The sequence below is a fragment of the Hippopotamus amphibius genome, chromosome 4 (assembly GCF_030028045.1).
Source record: "Hippopotamus amphibius kiboko isolate mHipAmp2 chromosome 4, mHipAmp2.hap2, whole genome shotgun sequence".
NCBI classification, from domain to species: domain Eukaryota; kingdom Metazoa; phylum Chordata; class Mammalia; order Artiodactyla; family Hippopotamidae; genus Hippopotamus; species Hippopotamus amphibius.
The window spans coordinates 28,221,999-28,239,486 of NC_080189.1; the positions used below are offsets into that span (position 1 = coordinate 28,221,999).

Sequence of the window (17,488 nt, forward strand, 5' to 3'; positions counted from 1 at the left end):
TGGATGTCTGTGTCCCCCAGCAAGAATATGAGTTCTAAGAAGGCAAGGCTCTATGTTTTGTTCAAGGATATATTTCAAAGCCTAGAACAGTGGCTGATAAGAAGTAATGCTTAATAAATTGATTAATGTACAAATTGATTAATAGGTGAATGAATGAATTAGGAAGATGACATGGAAAATCTTCTCTAGTGAGCTGACTAGTAAAAACTTGATATTTAAAACTCAAAATGTAAGGAAAATTAATTAAATTTTGCTGCATGCAGTTGATAGACTATTATGTGGCCTTAAAATTATTTAAATTATATTTATGAAGACTATGAAATAACATAAAAACTACTTATAATACCTGGTTAAGTGAAAAACACAGGATGCAAAAATATGTGTACATTATTCTTTACAACCACGTTAAAAATTTTTTTAGAAGAAAGGCTAGAAAGAAATACACCAAGAGTTACCAGTATATATTTTAGTGATTATTGGTGATTTCCATTATTTTTTCTATTTACAAATTTTCTATAAAGTGTTTATATCATCTTTCATATCATGATATAAAAATAAAATAATGAAAATTTTAAAAAGTTAATCTACCTAATGCTACGTGTCTTTTATGGTACTATAAAAAATTTTTGTTTTGTTTGTATTTTACGTTTAGAAATTAGACCTTCACAATGTCAGTAACGTCTGACAAGCAGGACCCAGAGTTGAAAAGGGCACACCTGTATTGCAAATGTTTCAGAGAGACGAAAGAGGCAGAGGAGGAGGTTGAATCAACTCTCATGCCTTCTATGATAGCATCATACCTGTCTTGAGTTTACCTTCCAAGTAGGTCGTCTCCAGGAGAAGGAAATCCTATCAATTAAAATGGTGGCTCTCAAGAGAACACATGCGTAAGTGATTATACTTAGAACATAACATCAGAAAGAGGAAATTGTCCAAGACTTTGTTTTATCCTGCGTCTCCGCTACTTTGGAGATCAAGAGAAGATAATTGAAGATTAGCAACATGTATTAATAGCTGAAGTATGCATGGGATGTGTTATCCCATTTATTCCTCAGAATAATTCACTGAGGTAGAAATTATATTAACACATTTCACACGAGAGAATGGGGAATATGAATAACTTGCAGAGTCATACAACCAGATGGATAGTGAAACAAAGATTCAAATCAGACTCAAACTGACTCTAAAACCACTACTCAAAACTCATATGGGGACCAAAATATTGAATATTTCTTGGTAGGACCCCTTCCCAATTGCATTTCTGGGTCCTATAATGTCATTTATTAAAATGTATTTTTATTAATGATTTTTGCTTGCAAAAGACACTGACCCCACTTTTATTAACATGGCTCCAGTTTCTAGATCTAGACCAATGCCGGCCTAGGCAAGCATGAATCCTATCCTGAAGCTTTTGCTGTGTTTAGATCACCAGCATCTGTGAGGGTGGGTGAGAGAGGTGCCATATTGGAATAGATGTCTTTGCAGTGAGCTGACAACAGCTGCCCTTGCCTCAGTTCCTGCACCCTTGTGTGAAGTCATGTCAGGGGCTGCTTCTGCACTGATCGGGCCCAGGCAGCGAGAAGAAACCTGAAGAAGAAGTTTGAATCTAAGGCTGCAACAGGAATTCTGCATTTGGTCCCCTTTGGTGGACCAGGTCACCAGGTCACACCCTGAGGTGACCCCATTTGTTAAATCAGATAATTGCTTAGTAATCTGTCCTTAAGCAAACTACTAGCTGGAAAACCAGTCTTTGAAATCAATAAGTTAATATTTATGTGTACACCTGTATGTATCTACATTCATATGAAGACTAAAATATATTAGTTCTAGGTTAAATACAACTTAAATATTCCAGTTAGGAAGAAGAGTGCATTGATTTTACTCCTGGATCTGGTTTCTTAGCCAAATTGGACCAAAGAAACCAATATCTTTCCTGTTTATGTTAAATGACACACGTCTACTTATAATACCTCTCAGTGGATTTCATATGAGAAAAATATTGTCATAAGTTTCATCTCTTCCCTAAGTGACGACTCTGGAGGCCACACAATTCCCTTTAAACTCAGTTATCTCACAACTGAATGCTCTGATAACCTGCGGAGACCAGCAGACACAGTGTGATTAGTGAGCCAGAAAAGGAGGAAACCCCAGAGCAGCCATCAGCCGTCTTCATTTCTCTGCAATCAGCCCCTTCGAATCCCTGATAACAGTGACAGGAGAATCTCTCCGCCAGCACTGCTAGGTCTGTATCAGATGCTTTGCCTTTCACAGTAAATTCTCCATCCTCGGAGGCCTCTATGTGGTAACTTACAGGGTTCAAGTGAAGGTAATCGGGCGTTTCCCACACCTTCCTTACACATCTCCCATTATTCCTGCAGAGGTGAAGGCTGCACACCTCAGCGGCTCTGGTCACGTTGATTATGTAGCTCCCTAAATCAGAGCTCAGAAACTGCTTCACCTTTGAACAGTTGCCCTAGAAACGTAGAAACAAATGGGATTTAGTGTTTTTCCTGGTACTGGCAGGGTTAGAGCATCTAGACCCACAAGGCAGCTCTTTGGACTTGATTGAAACATAATGGCTTGGTTCCAGCCCATGAACTCTTCGGCTGAGCTGCTGTAACGCACGGGACCCAGACCAGAAAAGATGAGAGGTGGTCGTGACAGGAGATGGAGAATATGTCACTGTAGGCTAACTGAACTTGCAAATGGGCCCCAGCCTCAGCACGTGCAACCTTGCCTTCTTCCAGTTTACATGCCTTTTTTTTTTTTTTTAAGTTTACATGCTTTTTTTCTTCCTTCTAGATCCCAAGTTGATGGGTGTGAAGAGAGAGGAACAGACTCCAATTTAGAAATCATGTCAGAGTTGCTGTCCTCTGGCCACCTTTCAGGTGTGTGTGCCTTTCAAGGTTGTGTTAGAACCTGAATCATCATGTTCTACTAAACTATTTTTGACTATCGACCTGAGGCTTCTGGATTTCCTGCTAATTATCCTCAAGTATCGACTGCCCAGGGATCTAGCCTCCGCTATACAGTTCAAACAAAGGAAAGCCTGGAAGGCTGACCAAGTCGTCTGTGTGTGTGTGTGTGTGCGTTCCTATTGTGTGTTCTAAACAGAGGGCACTTGTCTGTGCACCCAGCTTCCTGATGACACTCTTCTCCAGAGCCACATGGGCTGGAGGGGAAATATCACACCTGGAGAGTCAGTACTGATCCTCTCAGTGTCCACCTAATTCTCATATGTGGACAGAGGAGACTTCCAACTTTATATTGTCACAAATAGTTTCATGAACGATATCTTGGTAGCAACAAATTGATTCTGTGAAATTCGAAAAATAATATCAAATCTCCATGAACTTGCAAAAAATTCAGTTTAACCAAAAGCATTGAGGACAAAAGTATTATGATTCAAGGCAAAATGCATTACATTATACAGATACAAACAAACAACATCTGGAAATACAGAAGAGATTGTGTTTAATGTGGATTGGGGAAAACTAGGAAGACATTTGGAGTAGATAGTATTTGAGCTGGAAAAATTTGAAAAGACATAAATCTTATTTTAAATGCTATTAATTTTCAGCTCATTTCCCCATAGAATAAAAATATGTTCAATGTGGATATTAAAAACTACCATCTGATACCACTTCTCAAAATATGATACCACACGTTTTATGTAATGGCTAAATGCAAGGGCCCCAGAGTTATGGTTAGTTAGTTGTGGGATCCTTCTGTGGTTAGTGCCAGCTCCACCACTAGTCAGCCTAACTAGCTTTCATCCTAGTTAGATTTCCTCTCTTGTTTCCTCATCTATAAAAGAGGATCCTAGTTAGTCCTGCTTCATAAGGGTTATTATGATCAGGAAGTGAGCAAATCCAAAACAAAAAAGCACTTAGCACAATCCTAGCATATAGTAAATAACCAACAATTGTCAGTATTACGGTTAATATCTTAACAAAAGTTTATCTTTATTGAGCTCCTTCTGTGTATCAGGTGCTGAGTTGGACTTTAATTCTAAAGCAGGTTTACTACGGGAGATCTGAGAGCTCTGATTAGAGTGAGTTCTATAGGAAAACAGAAAAAATAATTTAAAATAGTCACTATAACACCAAGGTACAGTCTTACCTCAGATGAAGTCAGATTCATGTCTCCCCAAATAACAATGCCTGAAGCTCCCAAGGCAGCACTTTCTCCAATGGTATTGATTAGATCTTGCTAGAATAAAGAGAGTTCATTACACTGTATTCGAGTATAAAACAACGTGCCAGGGATTAAGATTGGAGGCTAAATTCAATATAATAGAATGAAATTATTCTCCAGTTTCTTAAATGCAAATGTTAAATGAACTGGGGCTCAGAAATTACACTCTATAATCATATGAAAAACATATTAAATATATATTTTTAAACTTATATTTTGCCAAACAGGACATTACTTTTTAGAAAATTAGCCTGTAAATAGCCATCAAGTTGTTCAGTCGAAGTTGACTAGGGGCATGTACACACAAACCAGCTATAAATATATGAGCTGGAAACAGAATCCAAAGTTTTCCTTCTCTAATGTGAGGAATGCCTTGCATTCATCTTAGCCAAGTTCCCTTTCCAGTTTACAACACTCTCCTGAGAACCTTGCCTCTGCAGTGACTCAGAGGGGTTTTGTGTCATTCAGCAAAAGAACACGGTGTTAAGGGCCCCGCAGGATCTGATTTGATCCAGCCCTTATATCTGGCCCCTGAAATTATTTGTATTTCATTTTAAAGTACCTGAATTAATGGGCTTTATTTATGATTCATCCGGTCATAGTAAGCCTGCAAGGATTTTTCTCAATATGTTTAAGATACATAAAAGCAAAATTTCAGCAGGGAGAATTTTGGTTTTGTAATCCTAAAGGATTATTGTTTTAGTGTTTAAAGATTAACGTGAATATAGGTCATTTTGGAGGGAAATTAAAAGTTGAATGGGTGCAGTTGATTTCCTAAATCAAGTTGGTTTTCTAAATAAGTTTGTTATATTACAATATATCCCCCCATTCTTTAGAATACTAAGCATTCACCTTTTACTCCAAGGATTAATTTCCATCCGCTATATGCTGGAAATTTACTTGGGTGATCTGATGAAAATTAAATACAGAACTTTAAACTGTATTTTGCCTTGGGCATTTTATATTGATATCAATACTTGAGAGAGAAATCTCCTTACCTGACATTTTTATGGTCCACTAAAATGAAAGATTTTACAATCTCAGTTTTTAAATTTTTTTTTTCTGGGCAATTTTCTGGTAATTTTCAAAAAAAGAAGAGATTTTGGTTTAAACCAATTTCTTTTCAGGCTCACGTCTATTTCCATTTCCCAGGACCATGGTGCCTGCTGAGCAGGTCTGAGCTGACATGACAGGAGGGGAGAAGGGTTTGTGAGGCTCCAGTGAGATAGTGTACGTGAAGTGGTTTTGAGAATGATCCATGGTGTGAGGAATACCGGGAAGAGGAGGAGCCAGCCATGCAGAGCCCAGAACGATGCTGCTGGGTCCCGGTCCATTGCCTCTTCCGACAAAGCAGAAGGGAGCAGAGCCCCTCCCTCCACTCACCTTGAGACTTTCCTTAATAGAGTGATGTGACCGTCGCATCATGTGATCAGGGGGCAAAATCCCCTAATGGTCTTTCCTGAATTCCTGTTATGTGTATGTTACACCTTTCTTAGCTGTCTCACAGTTCTTGGATATTCTGTTCTGGGTTGTTTTGTTTGTTTGTTTGTTTGTTCGTTTTTCAGTCTTTGTTCTTTTTGTTTTTCAGCTTTGGAGGCTTCTATTGAGGTATCGTCAAGGTCAGAGATTCTTTCATCAGCTGTGTCTAGTCTAATAATAAGGCCATCAAAGACATCCTTCATTTCTGTTACAGTGTTTTTGATCTCTAGCATTTCTTTTCGGTTCTTTCTTAGAACTTCCATCTCTCTGCTTACACTGTCCGTCTGTTCTTGCATTCATTCTACTTTATCTCTTAGAGCCCTTAGCAGATTAATCATAGTTGTTTTAAATTCCTGGTCCGATAATGCCAACATCCCAGCTATATCCGAGTCTAGTTCTGAGGTTTGCTCTGTCTCTGCAAGTTGGGTTTCTGCCTTTTAGTATGTCTTGTCATTTTTTCCTTGATAGCTAGGCATGCTTTAATTTTTCTCAGTAGGCAGATAGCTCACACTGGGTAAAAGGAACTGCTGTAAGTAGGTCTATAGTAATATGCTAGCAGGGTGTGGGGACAATGGACGAGTTCTACAGTCCTGTGACTAGGTCTCAGTCTCAGTGAGCATTTGCGTCTGGACTGTGAATTTCACAACTGCTTCTAGTTGTTCCCCCACCCCTTTAGGTGGGTCAGGCTGCCTAGATGGGGCCGGAGATGGACGTTTCCCTTCTTCCAAGTGGAAAACTAGAGCCAGCTGGAGTTGAGTACTTCCTTTTCCCCAGGTCAGTGAGGATCGTGTAAAACCTCAGCAGGTTTGGCTGTGATTCAGCACCGTCTCCTGAGGGTGGACCTTGTTCAGAAGAACAGAGTGCTCTGGAATCCTCAAAATGGTTCCTTTTCTCCTCCATCTGCTAGATGCACAAGGGGCGGTTTTCTCCAATATTCACTGTGATGACCCGGTGAGCTCCTGGAGGTAAAACTCACAAAAGGGTGCTCCCCCAGCCCCCAGGACGGGGTCCCCATGGAGTTTTAATCTCTCAGACTTGTCAACGCTGAGCCACCAGCAGAGGTTTCTGCTCTTGGGTTTCTGACCTAGTAAGCTGTGATTCTCTATATTCACCTGTCTCTCTCTCCAGTTTCGAGGGCAGCAATTTTCCCCGTGTGTCCGCACTTCTCTTATTAATCCAAGAAGAGTTGACTTTTCAATTTGTTTAGCTTTTTACTTATTAGGACTGAGTGATAACTTTCAAGCTTCTTATATGCTCAACTGGATACTGGAAATCTCCCATGAATTCCTTTAGCTTAAGGCTTTGTCATCAGAGAGAGGAGGGAGACCCAGCATTTACACTTTGTATTTATATGTTATTGACCTATAAATATTCAGTAAGTAAGGAAACTACAGATGTTCATGGTGAAGGCCACAGCTTCTGAGGTTGCTATCAGGAGGGCATGTTAGCTTGTTTCCAATGTGTCCTTCAGTCTCACTATCAAAGACAGTTTTTTGGGACTGATTCAGAGTGGCAAGTCTTTTAGCATGTGTTGACTGGAGGTAAGGAGTCATTAGCAGATATTTAGGCAAATTCCTCTACCAAAATAGCTCACTGTCCCCTAGTGGAGAGCAGAGTGCTGAATGAATCACAGAACAGCTATGTTTGGGGGACCAAAAAAAGCAAGGGCACTACTCAGTGAGGGAGGTCACAGGTAAGATGCCTCTAGGAGTAAACTGGGACCACCTGAGGGCATGGGCCACATGAGTGATGTCACATGAAAGGAGAAATAAAAGAATAGGACGTGATGTAATAGCAGCACAGCTTCCAGGTCCCAGCGTGGTGTACGGCTGCCTTGCCCTACCCATGATTCTCGGCTCAAATCAAGGTTTTGGAAGTTAAGAGTAGGGGCACGCAGGGGACTTGTTCTTTACACTTGGGTTTCTCTCCCTGAAGCTTTACCACAGTGCGTGTAAGGAAGGAGCCCAGTGCAGGGAGCTGGGGCATCACTAATGAGCTCCCTTTGTGTGTTACCAAAGGGAATATTAATTACGGGGAAAATATCTTTAAATCTATAGTCAAGAAAATCCCTTCATTATTTTTTTAAAACACAGCATCAAGCAATATGTACATTGCATTTATATGTAAGCAATCTACTGTGCAAAATGAGGCTTTACAGCCCCCATATAATTCCCCCAAGCTATGGCTACTGAATGAAATTTCATTCTTATGTATTCCCCTTTCAAGTCTAAAGCTCTGATACTTATTAAAAAGCGATAGCTATACCACATATATTTCTGTCGTGCTTCAAATTTTCATCTTCGCGTTTGATTTTCATAATATTTCTGCTGAGTAGGTAGGGCAGGTAATACTGTGCCATTTTAAGACAATGAGGCACTGAGGTCTGGAGAGGTTAAGAGAGTTGCTACTTATTGGTAAATTGCTTTTCTAATCCTAATTATATGTGTGTACATAAACAGATGCACACATACACATCCTAAAATGCAGATATCTTTGGGAAGGCAGAAATGGAAGCCATTACTAGTATTTACAATTTTGCATAAGTGAATATCAGATTTTTAAAAATTTGCAGGCAGGTTTTTATGGAGGATGGAGTAAAATAGTGGTAAGATAATTTAAAACAAGTGGAAGTGCCTTGCCATTCAGCAAGTTTACAGAATGACACCAGGGGACTAACAAGGGAAATTGATTCCAGGTGAGACCCTTACTGTTGTTCCTTCTTCCCGTAGAGGGAACAGAAGCATTTCTGAGGCTGTAGCTGTTCAAGAAGGAGTTTACCCAAAGCTTGCAGAATGTGTAGAATGTACCAGTAGTTTAAACTAATCTTTTGTAATGAACACTTTGTCCTTTAAAGTTTGGGTTCCTTCCAAAAGTAAATTTCTTATCACTAAAGAAAGGAATTTGTTTGAGCCAAACATAGAAAAGCAAAAGAAGTTACATAGAAGAAGGTGGTATTTAGCTTTCAATTCTACAGTCAAGACTATTTTGTAAAGATGTAGACAACTTTTTTAAGTCTTCCAGATAGTGTTGGTTTCCCATCATTCTCAATCAGTTGTTGCTGATTTGTCTGGGTAGTATGAATATCAGTTCACAAGAGAGAATTTTTTTCCTTCCCCATCTCATCAATTGTGTCAGAGGCACAGCATTTACCAAATCCTGATGTATTTGTGCCATTTCTCCTTCTGAAGAGCAAACTCTACTCTCTACCTGCTCCACAGCTACCTCCTGGTCATGGTAGAGCCCTCACTGGGGTGTTTCCTGAGTCTCCTTCTTTGGATGCTTAAGACTCAGAACATCTTTATATTTTAATACATGCTGGTGAGTTGAAACTTGTAATGGTGGAGAGAAAAGAAAGGTGATCAATCCCTAAGTGTACAGCAATATCTTAAAACACCACTGCATCATAAATGTGAATGTCTGAACAAGGCTCTAGTCTCCTCATCATAGAATGTTTACACATAATTATCCAAGTCCAAAGATTAGAAGTAGCATCTTCTTTGAAATTTTTATCTCTAGAAGTTTCCATTGAAGTGACTAGCATAGCAAAGGAAAAATAAGGGAGAGAAAATTGAGCTGAAAGTTCATCTATCTTAAAAGTTATACTCACTGTGTGAGGTCTTTGGCTGCATATACGACTTAAGTAAAATAAACAGAAACTTCTATTTGTAAGTTTTAACATAGAGTTACAAAACCATCTAGTAGTAATGAATGATTATTGAATTTAGAAACTCACAATACTCTTACCAATTTTCCATGAGTTGTGATCATAGAGTCAAGTATAAACCAGATGGCTAGGCACTTTTCTGGTGGCGCAGTGGTTAAGAATCTGCCTGCCATGCCTGCCAATCCAGGGGACACCGGTTTGAGTCCTTAAGGAAGATCCCACATGCTGCGAAGCAACTAAGCCCACGTGCCACAACTACTGAACCTGTGCTCTAGAGCCTGCAAGCCACAACTACTGAGCCTCTGTGCCACAACTACGGAAGCCCGTACACCTAGAGCCCATGTTCCACAATAAGAGAAGCCACAGCAAGAGAAGCCCGTGCACCACAACAAAGAGTAGCCCCTGCTTGCCACAACTAGAGAAAGCTCGAGCACAGCAGCAAAGACCCAACATAGCCAATAAAGAAAATAATTTTTTAAAAAAAAGAGTAAACCAGATGGCTAAATCTATGGGGTCACCTACTTTTAGCAGATATGTAACTCACTTATATTGTAAAAAATTTTTTTTAATTTTAATTGTGGGAAAAAAATACATAAGTTTTACTATCTTAGCTATTTCTAACTATACAATTCAGTAGTGTTAAGTATATTTATGTTGTTATGCCTCCCTTGTACCTTTTATCAAAGCTGCTATTATGCATTAGAAAAAAAAAACACTTTTATTCTTCTCTTGAGAGTTTTGATGGCAAGGTCAGAATCAGAAATACCTACAATTCCACTTTTACGCATGTGAGCAAACTATCCTATTTCAATAATTCCTCTCTGATTTTCTAACCTGTGCACCCCCAACCATTTCAATAACCTTTGTACAAGGCCAGTTGTTAGGGTGCACAAAGTTGGGGAGCAGGAAGCTGTTGCTGACTTTGTAGTTTAACCCCTTCCCTCCTTACTTTGTTCCTTGAAAGAATAATAATAAATAAGATAATAAAAATTCAGTCTGTATAAATGAAGAGTCTAGGTGGATGACTACTCAAAGGAAGAATTATGCTCCTATCTAATGGACCACCAATTGGGAATTCTTCAGAGAACACAATTAGCAAAGAAATGTCTCTTAGAAATAAGAACAAATCTCCTTATCTTTGGCAAGGGTGCCTCACCTTAGAAAGAAAAACTAAAGGTTCATCTCTGTAGCCGAGCCTTGTGTAGACAAACACAGGCAGAGCATAATCACGGGAGGTCATGGTGGAGATCCTCATGGACTCACGCACCCGAAATTGCGAGAAACGCAAAATGTTTCCGCTGTCTCCAAGAGATTTCCTGACGCCGATAGAAGGATATAAAGCAGCACTGCTGTTCCAGAGCCAGGAGAGCTCATTGTTCCTCAAAACTTCTTTTTCTGGGCATGACCCAGTATAGTTTGGGGCATAAACATTATAATTGTGGCAATCCGGATATAAATAGTAACCCCAAAGGCCCTTGGGTCTGCTCTTAATTCCCAGTTCGATGGTTTCCTTCATGAAAGCTTTTGCACTTTCTTCAAAAGTTGCTTTGGCTAAATAGTCAATATCGGCAGCTGATATGTTCTCTTGCGTCTCAGAAATCAGCTTTCTTGACTTCTGTCTGTAGACATCTTTTGTGTTCCAGTTCCTGGCCCACTGGGGTCGCCAGTATTCCCAGTCTATAACAGCAAGTCCACTGAAGTCTTCAGAGGGGATGTAATAATTAATATCTTGGCCAGCTTTTTCCAGATGTACCTGCAAACTTATGTTCTGGGGGAGACCCCCGTTAATGGGAACTCCGTGGGGTGTATACCATGGGTAGTATCCCAATCTGTTGACATAAAATATAGTGACATTTTGCCCCCTGGCCCTGGTCAGTGGACTTCCAATCACCTGAAACATTTTCAAATTTAGTCTTATGTTATATTTTATCAAGCACTGATCCGTTGGAGCATTCCAGGCAGCTATGAAAGGTTTCCTTTGATAGATTGGAAGTCGGGCAGGTTTTAGGGAAGAGATAGACTTCAGAATGAAAAGTATGAGCAGCCATGATGTGAGAGGTATTGGTTGAACAGCACAAACCCTTAGTTGTCCTTCAGATAACGGTTTCATGATAAGATAGAAATCTTATCTTCTGCTTTAAAGAACTCTGGAAGACCTGTGGAGAGATTTAATTTTCTGTTAGTGATAATTTTGAGGAAAAAGACTCAACTGTTTGCTGGATATTGTTATGATTGTTATATATTTATATCTTTAAGTTCACTTTATATAAAGGCCTTAAAGAATGCTATAAATAAATTGAGACATAGAAGCAAGTGCAGTGACCTAGCTACTATTTAGGGGCAAGCAATGCAATTCATGCAGCATCAGATGCTGTGTTCAGAATACAAAATGAATAAGATGTGGTCCTTGCTCTCAAAAAAGCTCATGATCAAATAAAGATGTTAAATAGTATTCACTACCATTTTGCTAAATTCATCAAATCCCAGGCTCTGTGCTTACTTCCTGAATAAATATCTCATTTTCTCTTGTAATACCTTTGTATTGTTTCATTCAATAAGCCAAATGTCTGGTTGCTTTCCCAGCTTTCCTTACAGCTAGGGTGCTGGTATGTTACTGTGGCCAGGACAATTAGATGCATCCCACATAGACTGTGAATTGAGATCTTGGGAATCAAAGTGGCTAAAAGGTGGTGGTGCCAGTGGCAACAGAAATTCCAGTGTCCAGGAGCAGGGATGCCTGTCCAGGCATCCACAGTCTGATATCCATGGTCTTAATGGTAAGCGGCAGCTCGTCCTCACGGGACTGCACTTCTCTGCTCAGGTCAGAGAGATTTTGTTTTGGTTGCTTACAACCAGGAACTCTCACTGACAGAGATGCTTTCCGTGGAATCTGTGGCTTGTATATCCTTCAGCAAAGCTGATCGCTGTGGGCTGCACATTGTATGTAATTATATTTTTAACCACCAGGTGTCACTAGGCAAACCTTGCATCATTTCTCAGGCCTAGGACACTGAGGTAAACAATTGTAGGGTATCCATATAACTTTATTCAAAGACATTTAAGAAGTCCTAAGTTAATGGATATACAAAAAATATCAGTTTTTAAGAGCTATGTAGGTAGATGTTTTCCTCACCCATTCATTAAATAAATATCTGTATTCCTCCAAAATGCAAAAATGACTAACATTATTTAGTAACATGAAGTATACAGAAAGTGTAAATTATGGTTTGAAGAGAATAGTATTTTCAAGGGAGTATAATTTTATGAGTACAATAAGAATTGCGGTCCTCAAAACCGCCCCTTATCTTTGAATTCTTTTATTGTATTCTGCCTCAGGGTAAGAAAAATGAATATGGCTAAGATGTTCACTAAGAGGAAAAAAACATTTTTCTTTGAATTTAAAATTCAGTTTATGTTAGATGGGGCTTCCCTGGTGGCACAGTGGTTAAGAATCCGCCTGCCAATGCATGGGACACTGGTTTGAGTCTTGGTCTGGGACAGTCCCACATGCTGTGGAGCAACTAAGCCCGTGCACCACAACTACTGAGCCTGCACTCTAGAGCTCGTAAGCCACAACTGTTGAGCCCATGTGCCACAACTACTGAGGCCCGTGTGCCTAGAGCCTGTGCTCCACAACAAGAGAAGCCATTGCAATGAGAAAGCCTCGCACCACAACAAAGAGTAGCTCCCACTCACTGCAAGAGAAAAGCCCATGTGCAGCAACGAAGACCCAGCCCATCAATAAATTAATACATTCATAAAAAATTAAAATAAAAAAATAAAATTCAGTTTATGTTAGCAAAGGCTACATATGTATAGAAAAAGTCTGTTCTCCCAGAACACTTCCTGCTTTAGGTTTTATTCAAAACCTAGCTTTCCACTGATTATTGTTTCCCCTTCAGTCAGCCTCCTCAGCACGTCCACACTCATTTACTACAGTTACCAAGTGGTTTTTGTCTCCTATCCTGGAACACTTCTGTTCTCTGTGTTCCAGTTAATGGAAGGTGCATGTTCCACCACAGGTGGCAGGCAGAGCTCCTGAGAAGATGTGCGGTGTGCAATGAATACGGGCAGAATAAATAAGGAAAATCCCGCGCCTGTGTCTTCTGTTTCCTGTACGTCTTGGCTTTCTGCTTCCCATGCAGGCGGGTCATGGCACTGGTGCCCTCTCTGTCCCTCTCCTAATTAAACACGGCTTGCTGGGAGGAGAGTCCCTTACTCGGCACTTCCCAGTCAAGTTTTTTAGCCTCCCACCCCCACTGTGCAATCATTAGCTGTGTGCTTCTCCCACCCTCCTTCCTTCACCAGGGAACCTCCCCAGGCCTGCCCTTTGCTTCAGAATCCCTCTAAATCCCTTTCCCTCACCCCACCCAGGCCATCAAAATCCCCACTGCCGAGCTCTACCTGTATCTTGACTAGTTGTCACAGCACAACAATCTGTGAATTATCCACACTTGACCATGAGTCACCAATATCACCTTCCTTGTCTTTTTTTCCCTTCCCCACTCTCATAATCTTTCCAGGAAGGTTTGCTCCTTTAAACAAATCTCTAATTGGTGGGATTTTAGGAAGAATTAGCAGGATATTGGGGGTGGGGATACATGAGGAGGTCAACCTGGATTTTTCCCCTAAATTTTATCACCCAGTTTTCTCTTCTTAGGTTTGTTTTGGAAACATGTACGAAAGACAAGCTCCCTTCCTCCAACTGGGCAACTTCCATGAGGACATTGTGAAGGGCCCTGGATAAATGATCCCCAGCAAAGTGATACATCCGTGAAAGCCAGAGGGTGAAGGGAAGTAGTTTCTCCTCAGAACCTCCCCTGGTGGAAGGAAGAGCCACGGTGAGGAAGGCTTGGCTGCCACTGCTTTGACCTTGGCTTCACAGTTCTGACCTTCTTCACCCGCTGAGAGGATAAGGTGACACCAGCAACAGGAAGGTGGGGACTGCCTTCTATCAAGCAGGCCTCAGACCTCACTTCAGCACAGCTACCCCATCCTGACGATGGAGGATGGTGAGGAAGGCGGGGGCCCCCCTTGGGGGAGGAGGCCTGTCGTGTACAGACACAAGCGTCTGCAGAGAAGTCTCTATGCCCTGCTTATTCCTATGTCCCCTCTCACTCCTGCTTCCCCAAAGCTGACTTGCTTGTGATATGTTAAAAAAAAAGCACCCCCTCAGATTTCAGAAGCTCACGGCACTCACGGCCAGGCCGTGTTATTCTCCTGTTAGACATAAACAATCTCACAGAATGCCAACCTCAAACGAGTTTACTCTCAGACCATAATAAAATGAGTGGCAAGGCCACTTTTCATTGTGTCTAAGCAGAGATAAAACATTGTTTCTAAGCTACCCACAGAACACCAAACATCCCTCTCTTGCTAAATGAATGACTTCTGTTCTATACCCAACATAGAAATGCTGCTGCTTTCTGACCACATCCTATCTGGAGAAAATCCTGTTTTCTCAGACCTTCTGTCAACTCACCCAACTAAACCTAAAATCTGTAATAGGTTCTTTCTGACACCCTCTTATGGAGACACCTCACAGCTCCCTGTGGTGTGTGCCTTCCTTTGCTGCAACATGTCATTACCCAACTCATGGAACTGCAGATGTGTTTCCGGTGGTCTTTGGGGCATTGGCACCTGGGTGAGAGCAAAGATATTGAGCACCTTCTACATATCAGGCTCCCATTCTAAGTACCAGGAATACAGTAGTGAGCAAAACAAACATAAACCCTTGCCTCACAGGGGAGACAGACAATAAACAAGGTGAGTGAATAAATATACAGTACATTGGAAGGTGGTGATAGCAAAGAAGAGAATTAAGCAAGGATTCATTTGAGATAGGAAAGCCTCAGTAATCTGAAAAGAAGTGATCTGAAAAGAAGATAAAGAGTTTAGGCTGGAGGATGTCTGGGGAAGCATGAGGGGAAAGCAGGTGCAAAGGCCCTGAGGTAGGCACATGCTTGCCATGTTTAAGGAACTTCAAAGAGGCCAGTGACTAAGTAAAAGGGAGAGAGAAGTAAGAGAAAGGATCTTGTAGGGCCTTGTTGGGGCTCTGGCTTTCACTCTAAGTGAGATGGGAAGGAATTAGAGAGTTTGGAGAGAAGAATGACACAGTCTGATTTGGGCTTAACTGGATTCCTCAGGCTGCTGTGTTAACGCCAGCCTGAAAGGGAAAGGGGGCAAGAAAGAAGAAGCAGGAAGCCTGTATGAGGCTCTTGTCATCATCCAGGTCAGAGGAGAGAGGGGCACGATCCAGTTACTTAGAAGAACTTCACAATATTTTTAACAATCACCAACACAGAAAAATAATAAGATTATGAATCTACAAATTAATCCTGCTAGTTTTGTTTTAATTTTGATTGCAACTCTAAACTTCCGTTATACACTCAGTGTAGTTTTTTCTTTCATACAGCATGGTGGTTCATACTAATTTTTAAAATTAGAGGGAATACTTTGGGGAGTATTCCTCAAAAATATACACATTTATCTCTTAATATTAATGTATTAGTGGAAGCAATCAATTTTCCAAATCTACAACTCTTCTGTTTCATTTTTTCATGGTATTGGGATTTGTGTTCAAAACCTTTAAGACTGCAAGTGTCTGCCCCTAAATCCATAAGGGTTTAAAAAGGTATCCTGAGGGTCATGAGCCCCATTTTTATTGGAAATTTTAAAATGCAATGTTTTCTTTCCAAACCTTTAAGGAAAGTATTCCTGAAGTAATCTTTTGTTGCCAGTAATAAATATACATGCATAAATATTTGTCAGAATGGAAGGTACAGAGATAGGATTAAGATGGCAGAGTAGGAGGACATGCACTCACTCCCTCTTGCAAGAGCACCAGAATTACAACTAAATGCTGAACAATCATCAACAGAAAGACACTGGAACTCACCAAAAAAGACACCCCACATCCAGAGACAAAGGAGAATCCACAATGAGATGGTAGGAGGGGCGCAATCACGTTAAAATCAAATCCCCTAAATGCTGAGTGGGTGACTCACAAACTGGAGAAGAGTTATACTGCAGAAGTCCACCCACTAAAGTGAGTGTTCTGAGCCCCACATCAGGCTTCCCAACCTGGGGGTCCAGCAATGGGAGGAGGAATCCCCAGAGAATCAGACTTTGAAAGCCAGCGGGATTTAATTGCAGGACCTCCACAGGACTGGGAGAAACAGAGACTCCACTCTTGGAGGGCATACAAAAAAGTGTGCTCACCAGGACCCAGGGGGAAGGAGCAGTGACCCCATAGGAGACTGAACCAGACCTACCTGCTGGTGTTGGAAGGTTGCCTGTGGAGGTGGGGGGCAGCTGTGGCTCACCAAGGAGATGGGGGCACTGGCGGCAGGGGTTCTGGGAAGTGCTCATTGGCATGAGCCCTCCCAGAGTCCGCCATTAGCCCCACCAAAGAGCCTGTGGGCTCCAGTGCTAGGTGGCCTCAGGCCAAACAACTAACAAGGTGGGAACACAGCCCCACCCATTAGCAGACAAGCAGATTAAAGCTTTACTGAGCCCCGCCCACCCAGCCCTACCCACCATCAGTCCCTCCCATCAGGAAGCACACAGGAGGCTCCCAGATAGCTTCCTCCACAAGAGGGCAGACAGCAGTATCAAGCAGTATCAGCAGTATTTCGTCTTGTGGAACTGAAAACCACAGCCACAGAAAAACAGAGAAAATGAAAAGGTAGAGGACTTTGTACCAGATGAAGGGCCAGGATAAAACCCCAGAAAAACAACTAAATGAAGAGGAGATAGGCATCCTTATGGAAAAAGAATTCAGAATAATGATGGTGAAGATGATCTAGGACTTTGAAAAAAGACTGGATGCAAAGATCGAAAAGTTTACCAAAGACCTAGAAGAATCAAAGAGCAAATAAACAGAGATATGCAACACAATAACTGAAATGAAAAATATACTAGAAGGAACCCATAGCAGATTAACTGAGGCAGAAGGGCGAATAAGTGACCTGGAAGACAGAATGGTGAAAATCACTGATGCAGAAAAGAATAAAGAAAAAAGAATGAAAAGAAATGAAGACAGCCTAAGATACCTCTGGGACAGTGTTAAATGCACCAACATTCACATTACAGGGGTCCCAGAAGGAGAAGAGAGAGAGAAAGGACCTGAGAAAATATTGGAAGAGA

The 17,488-nt window shown here is 41.1% G+C and overlaps 1 protein-coding gene across 1 annotated transcript; it reads right to left on the minus strand.

Moving 5' to 3' along the window:
• Positions 1-2,071: 2,071 nt before the first annotated feature.
• Positions 2,072-11,450, minus strand: LOC130852455 (hyaluronidase-4). Its single transcript, XM_057733503.1, has 3 exons — positions 10,497-11,450; positions 4,123-4,212; positions 2,072-2,473 (listed from the first exon to the last, which is right to left on the minus strand). Exons 1-3 carry the CDS (start codon positions 11,448-11,450, stop codon positions 2,072-2,074), a joined length of 1,446 nt encoding a protein of 481 aa, XP_057589486.1.
• Positions 11,451-17,488: the final 6,038 nt, after the last annotated feature.